Source organism: Pseudonaja textilis, chromosome 11, assembly GCF_049901715.1.
Source record: "Pseudonaja textilis isolate UNSWEBS1 chromosome 11, rPseTex1.2, whole genome shotgun sequence".
Lineage (NCBI taxonomy): Eukaryota > Metazoa > Chordata > Lepidosauria > Squamata > Elapidae > Pseudonaja > Pseudonaja textilis.
Genome location: NC_142000.1, coordinates 14,882,006 through 14,904,299, shown reverse-complemented (window position 1 = coordinate 14,904,299; position 22,294 = coordinate 14,882,006). Strand labels below are relative to the sequence as shown.

The following is a 22,294-nucleotide window of genomic DNA, read 5'->3' as shown; positions in this document are numbered from 1 at the left end:
ACTGTTTCATTGGACTGTGAAGGGCACGCAAAGTGAGGTATGGATATGCAACTTGATTTGTGTCCAACAGGCACACTCTGAAGCTCATTTTTCGAGGATATTATTTTACCAATAATTATGCATGTTACAAGATTTCAGTAGCTTCTTGAGATAGTTTACAGCGCTGAAATCCAAGGAATAAATGCAACGGCAGAAAGGATATATTTCACAGGTTTTTCTCCTCTTTCCCAAGAAGCTTTAACTACTCATGGAGAAGGATAGCTATGGTTCCAGCGGAGAGAGAAAATGAACACGAATGACCTTGGATCAAATCCAACTGAGCTCTGTTGAGAAGAATATGGAAAGGGACGTTGGCATATCAAGAAAAAGGAAAATAGCATTCTACGCAGAGCTAGCAAATCAGAGCTGCAAAATTCCAAACAACCACTAGGTTGCAGCAAAGATCTACAGTTTTCTGTACGTATCCAGTTTTGCTGCCATCTATGGTCATTGGAAGTGGTTCAAAGATGACATGGTATTAGGCAGTTCATCTGTGGACATGAGAGTGCAACAGGAAGTCCATTGTTAAATAAGTGTGGATGTTACTCTACATTCCTCTAAAAATTATATAATATCTAGTTACCCATCTTCAGTGCTGGTGGAGGCTTCCTAACAGGTTCTGTCAGCAGCCACAGCTCCTTGTTTCCTTGGTGGTTGGATGGCATAGGGTTTCCTTTGTAGCTATTGATTGGACAACCTTACGGTCTCTTCCCAGTTCACCATTTAGATAATCAGTGATTCAATGCTGGTGGACTCCATGCTATCCAAAACCTTCAGGTCCAGCAGAAAACACAAGAAGCAGTTCCAAGAAAGTTCTACACCCATTTGCACTATTTAGGTGTCCATGAGGACCCAGATAAACCTCCAAATGGCCTCAACGACTCTCAGAAAGAGTACTAATGACCAAATGATTGCAAGGAATATAAATTCTTCCATCTTCCACCGTTGGGTCAGAATGGAAGAAGCTTCTTGGATGAGAAGCGAAACATCTTCCAAGAAAAACGATGTCCAATTTGGGACAAGCCTCCCCGAATACCATATAGTTCCGACTTCATCTGATAGAATTCTTATGGGTAGCTACTGATGTGTTGCAAGATTTCCCTCGTTTTCTTTGGAAAGTTTCAGAAGTAACCAGGACGGGGTGACCTGAGGTATACCATGCACACGTTATGTCCAAAAGGTGCTTTTTCTAAAGGCAACTGGACTTTGTTTTTCCTTGAAGACATTTCACTTCTCATCCAAGAAGCTTCTTCAATTCTGATCTTCCACCCATCAGAACTGAAAAACCGAAGAAGCTTCTTGGATGAGAAGCGAAACGTCTTCAAGGAAAAAAAGTGAAGCCCGGTTGCCTTCTTTGGAACAACTATGACCTGGATGACTGAGAATCTCCGCAGGCTTTCGTCGTAAGAAGTCTGAACTTGGAGGAGGGTGGGAATTGGGAGGAAATTAATTCAGCCTCCAGAGAGACCACAACAAGTCATGTATCACGGGAGAAAACAAGCGTCTTCTTTCCATCGCTTCCTTGTTGCTTGCCTGGCTAGCCATGTTGGCTGTCTACTGGCTTATTTTTAAAAAATGATGGCCTTGGAACATTCCAGCCGGATAGCTGGAACCACACGCAGAAGAATTCCGAATGCTGTCGCTGCTTTCGAACACTCCATTAGGTGCCTGCCTAATTAATGTGAATGATCATTATGCCTCTCTCACGGAGGGTTATTTTACTCAAAGGAACATTCTACCCGCTGCCACAGTAGCCATCGGAGGGGGTTTTTATAGGGAAGCTGGCATGGTGGTTACCCATTGAATAAAAGGTAAGGAGCCATCCTAGATAGTGCAGATGGAAGGTTTAACGGGCTCAATAACATATTCCGCGGTATTTTATTCCAGGAATTAAGAGTTTGATTGCAGCCCTGCGCTAATGAGAGGGAAGCCGCGTTGGCAAATGGAAGCTTTCAGCAAGGCTGAATCTGCGAGAAAGGCTCAAGCAGAATATTTCGATAGAGCGGCAAGAAGTGAAGTAAACCACAAGAAAGGAGAGAAATTCAGCAGACACTTATAAATAAAAGGGGTGGGGGAATATCAGACAGCCTATAGACTTTATCTCTTCTTGATATAGGTTGTTGAAAGTTGGAAAGAACTAGTCTTTTAGTTTTGGTCATCAACAGAAGGCAGAGTCACCAAATACAGATCCGTGTTTTATCTTGATTTTTTTGGCCACTAAGAACGTAGGAATTCTGAAAGGAAAGCTGCTCCATCGGCCTCAACGGGAGAAGAAATCAAAGCTGATCCATTTCAACTTCCTTCCAAGTTGATGTGACAGGGGAGATCACAGAACCACTGAAGGGAATATTTGTAGCTCAGGGTTGAACTGTGGGGTCTCTCCGAACCTGGTTGTTTGCTTGAAGACATTTCATTAGCAAACTAGGCAACAGCATCAGGGCTAGAAGGGAGCGAGGTTTGTTTATATACAAGTGGCTTGCCTGGTCAGTATTGGTGAGAGCGGACTTGAGGGCTGTTTGAATCGGCTGTTGTTAACTATTTGCTTGTTTGGCTGAACAAGAACCATCAAGATCACTGCCACTACAAACAGTTATAAATGCTGGCCTGACATGCAGTCATGTGTCAGTCAGAACTTTTGGAACCAGCAGGGCATAAGTACATAACAACATGCCCTGTAACCAAGGGTGGGATTCTACCTGGTTAGACTGGTTCTATAGAACCGGTTGTTATGATTCTGCACAGTTCAGGGAACCGGCAAATTGTGACACTGGCTGGCCCTGCCCCACCCACTCACTCCTTAACCTTCCCATGTATGCCATCCAACTTGCCTTTGGTAAGTTGCTATTTTTCCTTCCCATACCCACCATCAGCTGTTCCGCTGCGCCGGGAGATTTAGATTAGCTGGAAAAGAGGAAATTGTTGGTTTTCTTGCTTTCTAGCTAATCTAAAAGCAGAGCTGAACCTTCGTTAGGACTGAAGCTTCTATTTTTCAGTGCAGACTCAGGTAGCAGATTGCAGAAAGGTAGATCTCTGAGTGAATCTGTGATTCTCTGAGCAACTCAATCTGCCTGCCTGCTTTGGGGTAAAAGTTGCTCTTTTTTATTTATTAAAAAAAAATTCAATATTTGCATAAATATTTATAATATTTACATACAAGCCCTGCCCAGCCAGTCACGTGACCACCAAGCCACACCTACAAATTAGGTCATGCCCACAGAACCAGTTGTTAAGAAATTTGAATCCCAACCCTGATTGTAAGTATAAGCAACCAGTTGTAAAACAAAGACTACTTATGTTATTTGTATTTCAGTTCTCTGGGCCATGCAGAATCTAACCCACAAAACAAGAAGTATTCCTGATGCATAGCTCAAGTCCAGTTGCTTCCATTTTTTTTAAGCAAAACCACCTCTACATTATAAGGAATAAGAATGATCCAGGTTTATGTAGCGTACCGCAATCATTACTGATACAGGCATCCATTGATTTATATTCTCTCCAAATCTCAGGTTCCAATCATAAAACCCGTCTCAAGATTTTCCCCATCTCCTGCCCGATAATTCTTTGCAAACCTGGATGTTCCTATTCCTCCCACAAGGGGTCAGAGCACACTTTCACCTCCCTACATCCTCTAACTAACTCCTCTGCCAGTTCCAGAAACGATATTATAAGGCAATTTTAGTTACCTATAATTAAACAAGTCCCCCAGAAGAACCTGGGATGATAAAAAGAGAACTACATCTATTCCTGTGTCGCTGGCCACGTCTGCTGGAATCTCTCAAAAAGCCCATTTCGCACGGAGAAACCTTTGGAATTAGATTTTCTTTAAAAGGCTCTATGTCTCATGCCTCCACTTTCATTCTGCTTGGCTCTGGCCAAATAGAAAGCCCTGGATCTTGCAAGCACTTAGAATTCAGCTTATGCATGCCAAATACTCTAGAGAAAATAAAAGGAATAGTCAGGACAGCAAAGAGCTTAGACTAAGCAATGTATCTCAAACTTGGCAATTTTAAGATGGGTGGACTTCAACTTCCTGAATTCTCCAGCCAGCAGTCCACACATCAAAAAAGCTGCCAAGCTTGAAAATGTCTGGTTTGGAGGCTAAAGAACAGTTACAGGAACTGGCTACGCTTAGCCTAAAGAAAGGAAGGGCGAGGAGCAACACAACAGTCAACTTCCAATAGTTGAAGAGCTGTCACTAGAAAGAAGGGAGAGATTTAATCTAAAAAGATCAAATATATTATTCTACACATTTTGACAGCAGCCAGAATAGCTTTCGCACAATTATGGAAAGGAGCCAATATTCCCCCGGAAGATCTAGTCATACAAAAAGTATTGGAGTGCGCGGAAATGGATAAGCTCACATTAGAAATGAAAGATAAGGAGAATTCCGAATATTACACAATAAAATAGATACAAAGATTAGGAAGAATGGAGTATTGTAAATAAAGTAAGAGACCTTAAGAGATTGTTAACATAGATGTATTTATAGTAAGATATATAAGATATATATAGTTGTGTATATATATATATATATATATATATATATATATATATATATATATATATATGACATACAAGACATAGATATGTGTTGATGTATATGATAATGATGTATATAATAAGGTACATAAGATATATGTATTTGTCGATGCCAAAACGTTGTCACAAACAAGAATGAGATTTGTATCTTTGAAAAAATGTAATAAAAATGATTTTTTTAAAAAAGAAAGAATAGAAAGAAGGGAGAGATTTATCCTCTATAGCTCTCAAGGGTAGGGCGAGAACGAATGGGTGGAAGCATTAAAGACGGAAATGCAGATTCACCCAGCCAAAGATCCAACGCTGTCCGAAGACATCTCCGTGGTCCTGTGGCCGGCATGACTAAATGTCGAAGGCGCATGGAACGCTGTTCCCTTCCCACCCTATTTTTCTACTTGCATTTTTTTTTATGTGCTTTTGAACTGCTAGGTTGGCAGAAGCTGGGACAAGGAACGGGAGCTCACTCTGTTACATGGCGCTAGGGATTCGAACAGTGGTGGGATTCAAATATTTTTATGAATGGTTCGGTAGGTGTGGCTTGGTGTGGGTGCGCTTTGCAAAACACGCACTTTGTGCAGGTGCAAAGGTGTTCTAACTCACCTCCCGCAAGCCTGCACGATCTCGGTCACTTCAAGCAGCCGCCACGTGGCACTCTTCTGTGCCGCGCAAAGCAGCTGCGCTTCAAATTCAGAGGATAAAGGTGAGTATATGAGCCCGGGCAGGCAGGTGGGCCCAACAACAGAACAGTGGAGAGAACTGTTTCGGTCTCCACTGCTCGTTGCTACCGGCTTGGCAGAACCGGGCTGAACCGGTAGAATACCACCACTGGGTTCGAACCTCCAAACTGCCGACTTTGCTGAGTGACAAGCTCAGCGTCTTAGCCACTGAGCCACCGCATCCCTTTTCTTTGCAATAAGGCAAATCTAAGGAAAACAGTCTCCTCTGAGCTCCAGGGAGCCGTCATCGTTTCACAATCTGGGTGATTTGAAGCCGCTCATCGGAACCAAATGCCTTTCCTAACCTTCGCTAGGGGTGATTTTACTGCATGGCAGGGATAGACCATCAAGCCTTATGGCTTAATTAAAAACAAATTCTCCAGCCGTTTTCGCCTCCTTTTTCCTCCCAGGGTTTCCATAAAACCGTTGCCGCATGGAGTGCGCCGAAATGCAAATCTGCGGGAACCACAGGCCCCATTCTTTCTCACTTACGGTTAAACGGGGAAGCATTTCCCATATTCTGCTGGCTGCTGTGACACCCAGAGGACAGGAAAGTAGGATAAGGGTTAGCCTGTGGGAGAACTGAGGATGTCCTATACAGGGAAGTCCTTGATTTAGGACCACAAGGGAGCCCAAAGTTTCCCATCGCTAAGCGAGACAGTTGTTCAGTGAATTTTGTTCCATTCTACGACTTTCTGTGCCACAGTTGTTGGCTGAATACCTGCCGTTGTTAAGTTGGCAAGTTATTAAATGGAATCTGGCTTCCCCCATTGATGTTGCTGGTCCGAAGGTCGTAAAAGGGGATATTGTGTGACCCCGGGACACTGCAACCGTCATAAATATGAGTCAGTTACCAAGCATCTGAATTTGGATCATGTGACCAGCGGGATGCTGCAACAACCATTAAGTGTGAAAAATGATTACACAATCACTTTTTCAGTGACATAACTTCAAACAGTCATCAAATGAACCGCGTAAGTCAAGGACTGTAATAGTTAAGGCACCAGGCTTTTCTCTCTCTCGGTGAGCAACATGTGAATTTTATTTTAAAAAATTAAATAAATAAAGCATCCATTCATCCATCTCTCTGTTATCTCTCTCTCTCTCGTGCATCTCCCTCCCTCCCTCTCTCCCCCCCTCTCCCTCCCCCCCTCCCGAAGTGCTACTGCTATTAATGAGAATGCTTCCAATAATATTGGGCATAATCATAAAAATTAGTGAGACAAAAAACTGTCATCCATTTCTCTACAGTTTTGGAAGCTGTATTTCATCTGCACGGTTCCAAGAATGAAATGCTGTATTGGGTGCGCTGTGCAACATGGATAGTATAAAACAACTGTTTGTGCCACATGCTTTCGACAGTCTCTTAATCACAAGCCGAAAAAGTTCTCTCTTACCTTTTTAATCAAGGCCATTTTTTTTCTACGTACTCCAGTGAAGATTTGTGCCTATCACGGTGAACACGGTTACAACTTTTTAAATTAACTTATCATGATGGCACGCTTGTTCCTTGCAATATTTTTTTTTTCAGTCCTAATATTTGAACTGACTAATCTACCTAAGCTTTAGTGTTTGAAATATCTAATCATTTTGTCAGGATTTCCTTTGTACAATAATAAATAAATAAAAAACCCAAGCAGGGCATAAAAGATGGCTTTTTAAATAAAACAGGTGCAAGAGAAGAATAAGAATTCGAAAGAGAAATGTGCTCTCTTCTAGTCAGGCTAAAGTCAACAAACGGCACAATAAGTGGCTCGGCTGAAGGAAAATGAAACTGGGTTGAAATATTGCCTGCAAACAGACAAGCTTGGAAATTGATTTTGACACTGTCACAACGTCAAAGATCTACATTAGACAAATATATTTCACGAGGCAGGGAGAGTCACAAAGCTTTTGAAAGCTCTCAACAGAGGACTGTCCAACAATTCCTTGGCAACCGTTTTGTCTCAAATGATATAGGGTTTCCTGCCTAAGCAGGGGGCTGGACTAGAACAGTGGTCACCAACCAGCGGGCCGGGGACCACTGGTGGTCCACGAGAAAATTTCGGTGGTCCGCAGAGAAAACCATCAACCCCTGGAACAGAAGTTGACTCGGGAAGTCGTGGGAGCTTCATTCTTGGAAGCTTTCAAGAAGAGACTGGACTGCCTTCTGTCAGAAATGGTGTAGGGTCTCCTGCTTGGGGAGGGGGTTGGACTAGATGACCTACAAGGCCCCTTCCAAACTCTATTAATCTGTGAATCTGTGAATCTTTTCCTTTTTTTTTTTTTTTTTTGGTTTCTCGCCCGCCCGCCCACTCCCTACCCAAACCCAAACCCGAGCTCCGATTGTGCCCTTTCCGATTGGTTTCCTGACGTTTTCTTCCTTTCTCTCACGGTCGCCTTCTCCTCCTCGGGGGCGCGGCTAAGCGGTTGGAACGCCGAGTCTGAGCGTTCCAGAACCGGATGGTCTGGCTCCCTTGAGCGGCGCGCTGATTGGCTGGGCCCCCGACATCAAAGGGAGGGCGTGGAATGTTTTGAGAGTTCCTGCGTTCCGAAGATACTTTCTCTCCCCCCGCGTCACTTTTTAGTCCTCTGGTCTTCTCCGCCGCGGAGCTCGGAGAGCTCGCGAATCCGGAGGGGAAAGGAAGAAACAAACAAACAAACAAACAAAACCCCACAGGGATTTTTGATCGTGCATCTCTATTGGGAATCTACTCGGAAAGGGTCTGGTTTCCAACCGGGTCCAGTCCAGTCCGTGGATCTCTTTCTTAGAACTTGGAGTACTCAGGGTTGCAACGACCCGCTTAACGCTTCTCGGCTCCCAGCGGATTGCAGAGAGAGAGAAAGAGAAAGAGAGAGAGAGAGAGAGAGAGAGAGAGAGGCGATCTTTGAACTGGCCCCTTGGGATCTCAAGGATCGAGAGAGAGAGAGAGAGAGAGCGGCCGAGGCCGTCTCGGGTTTGGATCCGAGCCAAGGAAGTCACAAGAAGGTAGGTTGGGAATTGGGTTTTGGCTCGTCCGCCGATCTCCGCCCCGCGATGCTTTCGGAAATGAAGAGGCGCGCGAGTTCAACGCACTTTTTCAACTTTGGACCAGGGGGGGGTGGGAGGAAGAAAAACGGATTTAAATACAGTGCATTTCAGTTCCCCCTCCCTCCTTTCCCCTATATACCATTACAGTTCCAACTACATCAGATGGGATTCTTATGGGTAGCTACTGATTGACGTATTACAAGATTTCCCTCGTTTTCTTTGGAAAGTCACAAAAATAACGGGGACGGGGAGACCCGAGAAGTTCTGTGCACACCTATGTCCCAAAGGTGGGTTTTTTTTTTCCCCGTAAAAGGCAACTGGACTTTGTTTTTCCTTTAAGATGTTTGGCTTCTCCCCTTCCAAGAAGCTTCTTCAGTTCTGGCTGAAGATCCCCCACCAGTCAGAACTGCAAAACTGAAAGAAGCTTCTTGGATGAGAAACGAAACGTCTTCAAGGAAAAAATGAAGCCCGGTTGCCTTTTGGGGGAAAAAAAAAACACTTTTGAGACAACCACAGCCTGGATGACTGAGAATCTGCCGTCGACATTGTGCACACATATGTTCCTACTGACGTGAGAGGCATATGTGAGGGATGAACAGTGCCAGGCAAATATTCTTTGACTATGAAGAGTCACAAAATGTCCCTCCTGCACAGTAATTTGGCATATTTTATGTGCTTTCATCTGATTTTAATGTACAGGTAGTCCTTGACTTACAGCCACAATTGAGCTCCAAATTTCTGTTGTTAAGTGAGACGTTTGTTAAGTGAGTTTCCCCCCATTTTATGACCTTCGCTGTTAAGTGAATTGCCGCAGGTGATAAGTTACGAACCCGGTTGTTAAGTGAATCTGGCTCCCACCCCATTGACTTTGCTTGTCAGAAGGTCACTAAAAGGACCCTGAGACACAGCAATGGTCATAAATATGAACCCGTCGCCAAGCGCCTGAATTTTGATCACTTGATTGTGGGGATGCTGCAAAGATCGTCACTTTTGAAAAACAGTCACAGCTCCCTTTTTTTTCAGTGCCGTGGTAACTTCAAACCGTCACTAAATGAACTGTGGTAAGTTGAGGACTATCTGTATTATAAAGTAAGTGACTGGGGAATTCTGGGAGTTGATGCTTGGGGACTGGGGAATTCTGGGGAGTTGATGTCCATGCATTTTAAACTTAGTGGCTGAGACACGGTGTCTTAAAACAAGCATTGGAGCCCAGCTGTACATTAAAGAAAACTTACAATTTGACATTCAGTTGGAGAAGGAAATTTAATTGCCTATAAAGGCAGTACAGAATATTCTTAATAGCTCACTTTAAATTTAGCGTGAAAGCCGCCTGTTCTTCCCAAGGGAATTTGGAAGTTGGGAGGTGCTGATATTAAAAAGGGCTTCTGAATATATATTTTTTTGCCCCCACCATGCTTCTCATTGTACTGGGGGGGAAATCCCACTTACAGAAAACTTTAATAGGTCTTCAAACTTGACAACTTTAAGACTTGTGGACTTCAACTCCCCGAATTCCTCCTCCAGTCAGGAATCCGCTCAGGAATTCTGGGAGTTGAAGTCCACAAGTCTTAAGCTTGCCAAGTTTGAAGACCCTTGGGTTACAATATGTGTGTTTGGATACCCGACTCATATAATGGAAGATAATTTTTTCAACTCCCAGAATTCCTTCTCCAGTCATGTTAGCTCAGGAATTCTGGGAGTTGAAGTCCACAAGTCTTAAGTTTGCCAAGTTTGAAGACCCTTGGGTTACAATATGAGTGTCTGGATACCTGACTCAAAGAATGGAAGATAATTTTTTCAACTCCCAGAATTCCTCCTCCAGTCAGGAATTCGCTCAGGAATTCTGGGAGTTGAAGTCCACAAGTCTTAAGCTTGCCAAGTTTGAAGACTGTTGGATTACAACATGAGTGTTTGGATACCTGACTCAAAGAATGAAACATGGTTTTTTTTTTCTCATCCTGAGGCCTTTCTAGTTTTTACTTCCATAATTCTTACATGAAAGAGAGCTGGCTAGGAAGGGAAGTTTGGAAGCTACCAGGCTGAACATGATCGTATTAGAGATTCAAAAACTCTATAAAAGGTTCTGTAGGGCAACAGCAAAAACTTGGGTTGGCCTCCAGTGCCTTCTCAGAAATCGGTGATGTTGATCTCAAAGGAGACTTCTGATGAAAGTCCCCCTTCCTGTCATGGAAAGTGATTTAAACTTAATCTCAACTGCTGAGCCAACTTTTTACCCCGCTGAACTTCTCTGCCTTTCACAACCAGTCTCTGAGTCACACAAAGACTTAAGACTTTCCCACAAGACTCCTTCATGGCCAAGTGCCCAAAGACTCTTTTAAAGGCATAGAGTATCACCAGCAAAACAGGAAGGAGTCTAACAAGTAATAAAGGCTTCAGCTACCACTCTGTTGAGATTGAGGGTTAATTTAATAGATTCCAAGCAATCTGTGACCCATTGAGAGAGATATATTTCCCTAAGCAGAGAAACAAAATTAACACAGCTGGACAAAAAAAAAAAAACCAGCGGCAACAAGACTGACTTCCGATTTCCTGTTGGCTTCCCCAGTGACATTCCTTGGAGGAAACTGGCAGGGAGCAATGGAAATGATGACCGGCTGACTACAGCAATACAGCAGCATTAAAGTGGCCAAAACTTTGCCAAGTTTGAATTCCATGGGAGTCATAGGTTTTGGTCTTTAGAGACGTTCTTTCAGTTAGTTCATTGGAGGTATATGGGTTCAAAGATGGTTGCCTTAAGACGCAGCATTTCACCCAGCTAAAAGTTACAAACTACCAAACAGACATGACATTGTGAGTAGTACATAGATATCGTGAAGTAAAGAGCTTGTTTTGTAAGGTGCATTCTTCTGTTGGCAGAGAGATGCCAGCAACAAGAGAGTGGGACGAGAATGGCATACAATGGTTGTATTGACTATGAAATGAAAAAAAAAAGTTGATGGAAGATGGACAGAATAATGGCTTTTTCATCATCAGAGGGTTAAAATTCTATAGCTTGCAAGTGTGAGCAGTGAGAATAAGAATCTATCTTTTCTGCCCAGTTTAGAGTTATGAACTTCTTGGTTTCCCCTCTACTTTTTCCGATCATTTTGAAGTGATGGCAGAATTTGTCAGCAATGAAATAATGGCAGAATTTGGCACCTCCGCAGAAAGAAGTTGGGAGCCCGCTCAAAAAGGAAGGCTTTGCAAGTGTTCTCCTTTTGCAGTTTTATCTCTGATGAGTCACAAATTAATCTTGCAGAAGCTAACCTTTGGCAGATAACCCAGAAGCTCCCATTGTTTGGAGCAGGAAGTTCCAGAGAAGTAACTGGCTTTTTAAAGCTCTTTCTAGATCTTTATTCTAATGATTCCATCTCAGTCCCTCTTGGCTCGTGAAGTTTCTCTGGAAATTAGTAGAATTGCACAGCAGAGAGAAAGGGATTTCCACCCACCCCCCAATCTCCCCAGGGAAGGTGGAGTGATAGATACTGTTAGTCACTCTGCCCAAGTGACGTGGAGAGAAGCCTGAGCTTCATTTCTTGACTCACTCTCTGATTTCTGAGTTAATAGCAACCACCCTTTTCTCTGGAATTAATTTTCAAGATATGTTCTGACCGAGGCTTCCCCAATAGCACGAAGATGACTCCTCATCCCAATAAACCCCCTTTATGTATTTTACAGTGAACTCCCCTCCTGCAAAGTCCCTGGCCGACAGTCTTTCAAGATATTTGCCAATTACAGACCTTTATCAGGCTTGGAGAGTTGCCAGGCTGATATCTTTCAGATGCCACACTGTAGCAGACAGTAATTGGCAAGAATGCGGGAATAGATCTTCACTTAAATGAACTAATTGTGTCCTGCAAAACCCCACTCCCCTTTCACTCCTCTTTTATTCCCTAGGGGAGGGGCCAGTCACAATCCGCCTGTGGCTTCACGACCAAGTCCCTTGTGGTTTTACTCCCAAGTCGGCCCTTGTTCCTTAGCTGTTCCCTTCTCCTGGCAGCTCTGTGCATACGCACACGGGAAACAGGCTCCAGCTGTTCTTTTGCCCCACTGGTGTCTGACTCCAAAGGCAGCTGATAACTGTCGGATGACCCTGGCCCCATCTCGGCCTCCGATGCAGAGCCCTCATCCGAGCCTTCCCCAGACTCCAGGACAGGCCCATGTTCCTCCCCAATTTCCTCACTGTCCAAATCGGGCCACAACAAGATATTTAAGTTAGGCAAAACGACTAAGGATTCGTTCGGGCCTTCATTTCTGACTTTGCTTCTTGCACGGGGCATACTTCAAGGTTGGGTTTTTAAGTCAACCAAGAAGCGTCCTTGGGCTCTTCTCTTGTGGCTCCTTTAGGACCATGAGACAATCCCTCCCAGAGGCCTTAAAACACATGATTTGTTGCTGTGTGCTACGCACAAAGCTCAGGCCTCTTGGGAGTCTTTGAGATTGATTTTCCTTTTTACAGCAAGTTTCTGGATTGTTTATTGACCAAAGACAATTTTGAAGCCTAGGTAAAGGTAAAGGTTCCCCTCGCACATACCTACTGGTCGATTCCGGCTCTAGGGGGCGGGGTGTTCATCTCCGTTACAAAGTTGAAGAGCCAGTACTGTCCGAAGACGTCTCCGTGGTCATGTGGCTGACATGACTAAATGACAGAGGCGCATGGAACGCTGTTCCCTTCCCACCAAAGGGGTTCCTATTTTTCTACTTGCATTTCTTTTTACATGCCTTCGAACTGCTAGGTTGGCAGAAGCTGGGACAAGGAACGGGAGCTCACTCCATTATGCGATGCTAGAGATAACATAAATTTTGGTGCAATTGTGGTCATAATTCAAGGACTACCTGTAAAATAATCCGACATAAGAAGTCAGTTTATCTTAGTAGAGAAGGCCAACGTTTGTATCTACTCTTCCTTCCAAAATATATTTGCATACAATTCTTTGAAACAGTAAGATAAATAACTTGGTTTTTATTTGTTTGGTGAACAGATAGGCTCACCATTTCACCTAGCTATCTCTCCCTTTGGATAAGGAGCTACAAGAGTTTTCTGGTTTATTTTCCTGTTCCTATCTTCTTGAGATTGGGAGGTTTATCTGCAGATAAGGAATTGCAAGTTTGCAACTCCCGTGGAACAAAATAATAACCCAAGCCCAATTTACACAAAGCCATTCTTTACAATGCCATTTCAACACACTGGGTTCATTCATCCAAAGGTCAGCCTAGGAACGAAACCTGAAAGAATACATAATATTCAAACGAAGCGGGGGGAAAATGCACATTCAAATTCCAGCGGCTTGCTTGCCTTGTCATTAGATTCAAACTCGATTTTTGTGTAATAAGCTTGAATAAATCTTCTGAGCTGCAGTTTAAATGAAGGGTCTTGATCCTTTGTGCCCGACAGCTGATAAATATACAGCACTTATCCAACACTGGATTTGAATCATTGTTCAGATAGTCTTCGACTTACGACCACAATTGGGCCCCGAAATTCTGTTGTTAAGTGAGACAATTGTGAAATGAATTTTGCCCCCACTTTATGACTTTTCAGTTGTTAAAGGAATCACTGCAGTTATAACAACACTTCATTGTCATTGTACAAATATACACAGTATACACTTGCAACGAAATTCACATAACACAGCGGTTGTTCAAGTTAGTGACGCCCGTTATTAAGTGAATCTGGCTTCCCCACTGACTTTGCTTGTCAGAAGGTCCCAGAAGGGGATCACATGACCTTAGGGGGACCCAGTTGTGGGGATGCTATAACGGTCATAACTTGTGAAAAACAGTCATAAGTCATTTTTTTCAGTGCCGTGCCATTGCAACTTTGAACGGTCCCTAAATAAATGCTGTAAGTCGAGGACTGTCTATATTACAGAACAAGCCCTTGCATGATGACTGGGGAATCCTGGGAGTTGGGGATGCTGGAAAGGTTGCAACTGTAAAAAAAAAAATGATTGTAAGTCACTTTTTCCAGTGCTGTGATAATTTTGAACCAGTGGTGGGATTCAAACATTTTTACTACCAGTTCTATGGGCGTAGCTTGGTGGGCGTGGCAGGGGAAGAATACTGCAAAATCCCCATTCCCTCCCCACCCCACTAACCTGCTTTCCAGCTCCGTTCTCTTGTGCAGGGCAACCAAAGAAGACCCAGCCGATCAGCTGAGACTCAATGGGAGACAGAGAATAGATGGGGTTGGTGGGGCCAGTCAGAGGTGGGATTGGCCAGTTCTCTGAACTACTCAAAATTTCCGCTACTGGTTCTCCAGAACCGGTCAGAACCTGCTGAATACCACCTCTGCTTTGAACGGCCACTAAGTGAACTGCTGTAAAGAGTGGGCTACCTGTACTCCATGACGATGATATACCTTTAACCCTGGTTTGTTGAATAAGCCATAAAGGTTGGGATCTTCTAACAAGCTACCCGGGCTTTCTCTGCCCAAAATTTATATAGTTCGTCTGGCTGTAATTCTTAGCAATAGTTAGGATAGAGGGGAGGAAAATATGGAAGCTGAAATTCCCAGAGTCAAAGGATGTAGACGGTGGGAAAAACTGTACTAAGCCGTAGCCATATAAACCACAATGCAACTCATGTGCAAACGTGTGACTTCAATTTTTTTTAAAAAAAAATTTTGCTGCAAGAAATGTCTGGGTTTTTTTTGCTTTCAGAGCACTCAGTTTGGAAGGGGCTGTGGGTTGTTCTTGTTTTGTTTTCGGGGGTGTTCTTTCTTTCTTTCTTTCTTTCTTTCTTTCTTTCTTTCTTTCTTTCTTTCTTTCTTTCTTTCTTTCTTTCTTTCTTTCTTTCTTTCTGGCAGCATTGGTTGTCTCGTCAAACTCAGAGACTTAAGTTATTGCGAGAGAAAAGCTTTCTTACAAAACGTTTCAAACCAAGCTTTGGATTGGCTAAAGCGATAACAGTAGTTCCTTGAATTTTTGCACAACCAATCCATATGACAAAAGCAATTTCTGTGCGCTTTGAGAAGGAAAGATTGTTTCTAAGAAAGAACATGTTAGGATTCGGTTGTGAAAGAGCCTCTTTTAGCACTTCAGGATCTCTGCAGCGGTTCCAGCCAAGGAACTGGTGCTCTCTTGTTTTCAAGATAAACTTTCCAGAAATTTAAATGAAGGCTGGAGCCTTTAAAGTACTGTTTGGGGAGGAGAATAATTGCCTGCCTGTAATTGAAGAGCTGGAATGTTTAAGTCTGTTCCTGCAAATGATTTCCAGAAGGTGAATAAAATAATTATCTGCTATAGCTCCTAAATCCTTTTTACAAAATTTCCTTTCCTTTCTTTCCTTCCTTCCTTCCTCCTTCCTTCCTTTCTTTTCTTCCTTCCCTCCCTTCTTCCTTTCTTTTCTTCCTTTCTCTTTCTTTCTTTCTTTCTTTCTTTCTTTCTTTCTTTCTTTCTTTCTTTCTTTCTTTCTTTCTTTCTTTCGTTCTTTCTTTTTCTTTCTTTCCTTTTCCTCCTTCCTGCCTTTCCCTTCCTTTCTCTTCCTTCCTTGAAAAAACTGTCCTTCTTCATCCCATTCCTAAACTTCCTTTCTGTTTCTTTCTTTTCTAAATTTCCCCAGGATATCCTCTTGCTAAAAAATATGGCCTGATTTTGGTGTGCATGTATATGCCATGGAACAATTTTTTGCAGGTTTCAGGGCCACCTCCTCTATCAATTATTCCATCAGGATGACTTTTCAATTTAATATTTTACACCCTTCTTTTAGTGGAATTGGATTATAACCATTAATTTGGGGATGTGCAACCACTACAGGAGGCCAAAGCCACTTCTAGCTGTACTCCCCAATGAGGATGTAGTCAGAGCAAAAATTAACTCGAAACTCAACCTAACTGTAAAATTAAATTAATCCCCCTTCTCCTTTCGCCTTCCATTTTTCCCAACATTGGGGTCTTTTCTCGTTCTGTGGTCAGAGTATCCGAGCTTCAGCTTTCCATGAGCCTCGGTGGCGCAGTAGTTAGAGTGCAGTACTGCTGGCTACTTCTGCTGCCTGCCGGCTGCCTGCAATCTGGCAGTTCGAATCTCACCAGGCTCCAGGTTGACTCAGCCTTCTATCCTTCCGAGGTGGGTAAAATGAGGACCCAGATTGTTGGGGGCAAGAGGCTGACTCTGTACCCTGCTTAGAGACGGCTGTAAAGCACCGTGAAGTGGTATATAAGTCTAAGAGCTATTGCTATTACCTGTTGGGTCATCCTTTCAGAGATATTTCATTGCCTATTTCATATATATAGAATACTACTGCCCTTCCTTCCTTCCTTCCTTCCTTCCTCCCTCCCTCCCTCCCTCCCTTCCTTCCTCCCTTCCTTCCTTCCCTTCCCTCCTTCCCACCTTCCTTGTTGGTACAATTGTTAGGATGCGGTATTGCAGGCTCTGCCTACAGCCAGCAGTTTGATCCTGAACCAGCTCAAGGTTGACTGAGCCTTCCATCCTTCCGAGGTGGGTAAAATGAGGACCCAGATTGTTGGGGGCAAAGAGCTGACTCTGTAAACTGCTTAGAGAGGGCTAGAAAGTACTGTGAAGCAGTATGTAAGTCTAAGGGCTATTCCTTCCTTCCTTCCTTCCTTCCTTTCATGGTAGCACAGTGGTGGGAATGTAGTATTGCAGGCTGATTCTGCCCATTGCCAGCAGTTCGATCCTGACCAGCTCCAGGTTGACTCAGCCTTCCAACTTTCTGAGGTGGGTAAAATGAGGACCCAGGTTGTTGAGGGCAAAATAGGCTGACTCTGTAAACCGCTTAGAGAGGGCTGTGAAGCACTGTGAAGTGGTATATCAGTCTAAGGGCTATAAGGAATAATGGATGGAAACTGATCAAGGAGAGATTCAACCTGGAAATAAAGAGGAATTTTCTGACAGTGAGAGCAACCAACCCATGGACCAGAAGTTGCCTTCAGAAGTTGTGGGAGCTTCATCACTGGAAATTTTCAAGAAGAGACTGGATTGCCATCTGTCAGAAACTGTGTAAGGTCTGCTGCTTGGGCAGGGGGTTGGACTAGATGACCTACAAGGTCCCTTCCAACTCTGTTAATCTGTTAATCTTCTACAAGTAACTATATTTGTTCCAGTTCCAGGAAAGAGCTTTTTTTTTCTTTTTTTTTTGCCAAATTGTAGATCTCAAAAAGTTATGAAAATTAAAAAACTTTCACTCGGTGTAAGACGAGCTAAATTCTATTGAATGCCAAATCCAAAACTCGAGACTTATGACCACAAATACATTTCTACTGTGAATGATAACAATAATAGCTGGCTGGCATAGGTTTGTGAGCCGGATATAGCACGAACCACAAGATTGAGATTATGCTGTAGTCTTTTCCTTCGTTAGAACCTTATTGTTCTATTTCTCCAGATGAAGATTACACTCTATTGCACTCTGTATTCTTACCACTTAGGGATGTAACATTCACAAAAGTCTCTTTTTTAAGGAAAAAAAAATGCTTCTTTACACACTCTTTGCAGATAAGAAACCTGCCCCAATAGGACCTTCGTATTTCTTTGCCAACGACCAGTTACATTAGCAACTGTATTTGTCTCTGGAAGAAAAATATGGGAACATTCTCTGCGAACTTCAATTTACCTTTGTTCACGAGGAAATGACTCACTTCCCTTGCCCCCATATTTAAGAGTGTTTCACTTGAGACCAAATGCTGTTTTGTTTAAACAAATAAAATGTGACATCTAGGATCCTTGAGCCTGCATATGGGATGCCTAATGAAGTTTGCTGAGGGTCTTATAGATTCTTCCATAGAAAAAAAAAATCCTTTGGAGGCGATCCCATTTTTGAAAGCTTATATTGGGAAGGGACAATATGTGAAGGAGCCCAATTTTTTTTTAATTAAATAAACATGAAAAACAGCTGAACACAGTGCGACTTTCTTGGCCATCATTTTGGCCATACAAACTATAACATAGAAATAAATGATCACAATTAATTTTCCCTTTTTCCTTATGTTGCTGATGTAATGCTAGTTACATATTTGTTTCTATTTGCGTTTATATGCATTTATATATATATATATATATATATATATATATATATATATATATATATATATATATATATATATATAATTTACAACCTTGCTTCTTATCCATCTTTTTTCTCTTTGTGATCTTTATATTCATATCATATTTGTCATATCATGTTTCATTTTCTTTAATTTACAAAACTTTTACTTTCGTTCCTATAAAGCGTCAACAATTTCTTTGTTTTTTTTTCCCCTCGACTCCAACTGTTGATATATTTTACTCCAGACTTCATAGTACTCTGTCTCACCCTTATCCTTAATCGCTAGAGTTAGTCTGTCCATCCCTGCACAGACAAATATTTTCCTTATTATTTCGCTTTCTATAGGAGCTCCCTTTTTTAAAAGCAAGGAAAGTAGAACAAAGTACAATCTCTTTACTAACCTTCTGTCTCTGCTGGGCATTCTTGAATCACAGAAAAACGTGTAGTTTTCCATCCACAGTTGAGGAAGAAAAATACCAAAAGATATTGCCAAATAGGTGGATTTGTTCTATACAGATGGTCCCTGACTTATGACCACAACGGAGCCCAAAATTCATATTACTAAGCAAGGCCGTTGTTAAATTAAGCTTTCCCCCATTTTGTGAGCTTTCTTGTCACAGTTAAGTGAATTGCTGCAGGTGTTCAGTTAGTGACAGCTTGACAGCGTTGTTAAGTGAATCTGGTTTCCCCATTGACTCTGCTTGTCAGAGGGTTGCAAAAGGCAATGGGATTCAAAAAATTTTACGACCGGTTCTGTGGGCATGGCTTGATGGGCGTGGCAGAGGAAGGATAGTGCAAAATCTCCAGTCAGAGGTGGGATTTGCCAGTTCCCCAAAATACTCAAAATTTCCACTACCAGATCTCCAGAACTGGTCAGAACCTGCTGAATGACACCTCTGCTTCACATGACCCAGGGACGCTGCAGCTGTCATAAATAGGATCCAATTGCTAAGTGTCCGACTGGAAAACCGTAGTGGCTCACGTGGTTAGCATGCAGCATCGCAGGCAAACTCTGAATTCCACTGCCAGCAGTTCGATCCTGACCAGCTCAACCTTCTGACTCGGCCTTCCATCCTTCCAGTAAAATGAGGACCCAGATTGTTGGAAGGGCAAGAGGCTGACTCTGCAAACTGGTTCGAGAGGGCTGGAAAGTACTATGGAGCGTTATAAGTCTAAGTGCTATTGGTATTTTGTTCACCTGACCAGGGGGATGCTGGTGAAAAACAGTGTGAAAAACAGTTGTAAGTCACTTTTTTCAGTGCTATTGTAAACTAGACGAATCGTGGTAAGTTGAGGGCTACCTTGTATAGCAGGGATGTCAAAGTCAATTTCATTGATGGCCACATCAGGGTTGTGTCTGACCTTGGAGGGCCAGGGTGGGTGTGGCAAGGTGGGCATGGCTGGTATGATGTCACTCATGTCGAGAGGCATCTGTAGTGGCCCGAGCGCTCTGCCAGTAAAAACAGGCTCCCAAGCTCCGTTTTTGGCTGGCACAGCATCCTGCAGCCCTTGAAAGCTCCATTTTTTTTTGGCAGAGGCACCGTGGGCTGGTCCTTCACTGTTTCCAGGGTGGCCTCATGGGCCAGATCTAAGCACCCCATGGGCCGGATCTGCCCCCCTGGGCCTTGAGTTCAAAACCCCTGTTGTATAGATTCTGTTCTTGTCTTAACCTTAAAAGTTACACTCCAAGGGATGAAACAGGAAAGAGTTCCAGTATCGTGCTGCTGTAAAAACGGGTTGCTTTTCAAAATCCTCAGTCTCGCCCATGGTGAAATCACTCTTTAAGATAGATGGGTTTATTTTTCATGCTTTGATGACACTGTAGAACCAATGGGGCCTGGTCTTGTCACTGCTGTCTTGTCCGCCAGCAGCCCACGGAGATGGGAGCAGAGTCGGACAGTGGGGAGGAACATGGGCCAGTCTGGGAAGGACTCGGACGTTGGTCCTGTGTCCGATAACAGAGATGGGGCCAGGGCCATCTGGGAGTTGTGTGTTGACTCCAGAGCCTCCAGAACATGACAGCAACAAGGCAGAGGAACAAGGGGAGCCTGTTCCCAGTGCGCGCTTGCGCAGAGCTGCCAGAAGGCAAGAACAGTTAAGACAAAAGGGGCGACTTGGGAGTAAGGCTTGGAGGTGATTGGCCCCTCCCATAAGACATAAAGGAGGAGCAAAGGGACAGGAGCCTTTGCAGGAAGCAACGTTGTTTGCTCTGTTTGGATTAAACCTTGAAGTCTGTGTGGACTTTGTCTGGCTTTTTACTGCTAATTTGGCACTTTAGTTATTGGCAGCAATTCAAAGGAGATAAAGAGAGACTTATCTCTTATCTCGAGAGACTGTTTGGGACTCATTACGGGCTGAGAATGAACATAATTCCCAGCGGTTGAAATAAAAAGAGAGTTGTTTGGACTAAGTTTGTGCTTAATTACAGTCTCAGGAAGCCTTGGTCAGAACAGTCATTTACCTTTTGGTTTCTTTTGCAGGTGACTTCTCAAAATGGTAGATTACCTGGCTAATACCGAGATCAACAGTCAACGGATTGCCGCAGTAGAAAACTGCTTTGGGACTTCCGGCCAGCCCTTAGCTGTGTCAGGAAGGGTCCTTTTGGGCGAAGGGATTTTGACCAAAGAATGCCGTAAGAAAGCCAAGCCCCGAATTTTCTTCCTTTTCAACGACATCCTGGTGTACGGCAGCATTGTGATCAACAAACGGAAATACAGCTGCCAACACATCATCCCCTTGGATGAAGTCACTCTGGAGATTCTGCCGGACACCTTGCAAATGAAGAACCGATGGATGATCAAGACCTCCAAGAAGTCCTTTGTGGTTTCGGCAGCCTCGCTGACCGAGCGCAAAGAGTGGGTCAGTCACCTGGAAGAATGCATTCGACACCTTTTGTCCAAAACGGGACAACAGCCCCCGACGGAATACGCAGCTCCCTGGATTCCAGATAAGGCAACGGATATCTGTATGCGTTGCACCCATACCAAGTTCTCGGCGCTCATCCGAAGACACCACTGTCGAAAGTGTGGCTTCGTGGTGTGCGGAGACTGTTCCCGCCAGCGGTTTCTCATGCCTCGGCTGTCCTCCAAACCATTGAGGGTTTGCAATCTTTGCTACAAGCAGCTGATGGCTAAAAAGAAGGAATCTGGAGATGAAACAAAGCCAGTTCATTCTCCCGTGGCTGGCTATGAAGTTTCTAGCGGAGACGAGAGTGACAGATCTGATGAAGATAAACTGGAACAGTGGCCAGCCGAGACAGAATTTTACACGTCGGATATGAGCTGGTCATCTTTCCACAGTTGATTGCTCCATGGGACTTCTCCTCTTGAAATGGCTGTCGTACTTTTGAAAACGATGGAGAAGGCTGGACTGGCAAGAGAACTAACTTCATACTCCACTCCATCTGTTTTTTTGTTTTAGGAATAACAGAGAAGAACTATCCTCAAAGCCAATTTGTAAACTTTTGACTGGGCCCTCTAAGGTTGAGTTGTTCCTCTTGAAGCTCCAAATTGGATTAAAATTATATTGTGTATTTTCCGGAAATGTTGGTCCTCTGTATTTAATTTTGAAGATGGTCAGCATCCATACTCATCAAATGTTGAATTTCCATCTTGGGAAATTCAACAGAAGTGTATGTAAAAATATCCCCGAGTTGTGTCTCTTTAAGAAACCCAGTTTTTTTTTTTAATAAATCCAAAACATGAGTTCTGGTGATTCAGAAATCAAAAGAATGATTTCTAGAAGACCCCTGAAAATTGAGGATACTTTTTATGAAGCACTAAGTGGAGGTTATTTGATGAAATTTACAATAGTATTACATTTCAAAAACAGCTGTTTAATTTTTTAAAATCAACTTGAAATCAAAAATTAAAAACTGACATTGCTTTGGATGCTTACTTTAGTTGAATTTTAAAGAAAGTTTGGGGAACTGGGTTTAGATATTTGGGGGTCCTTTTCTAGTTTATGTTCATATAAATCATGCTAC

At 43.2% G+C, this 22,294-nt stretch overlaps 1 protein-coding gene across 1 annotated transcript; it reads left to right on the top strand.

Moving 5' to 3' along the window:
- Positions 1–7,783: 7,783 nt before the first annotated feature.
- Positions 7,784–22,193, top strand: PLEKHF1 (pleckstrin homology and FYVE domain containing 1). Its single transcript, XM_087940655.1, has 2 exons — positions 7,784–8,262; positions 20,790–22,193. Exon 2 carries the CDS (start codon positions 20,803–20,805, stop codon positions 21,610–21,612), a length of 810 nt encoding a protein of 269 aa, XP_087796781.1. The 5' UTR covers positions 7,784–8,262; positions 20,790–20,802; the 3' UTR covers positions 21,613–22,193.
- Positions 22,194–22,294: the final 101 nt, after the last annotated feature.

Bases quoted from the DNA above. Each gene is read 5' to 3' on its own strand.
- PLEKHF1 (XM_087940655.1), top strand. From the start codon at position 20,803: ATGGTAGATTACCTGGCTAATACCGAGATCAACAGTCAACGGATTGCC.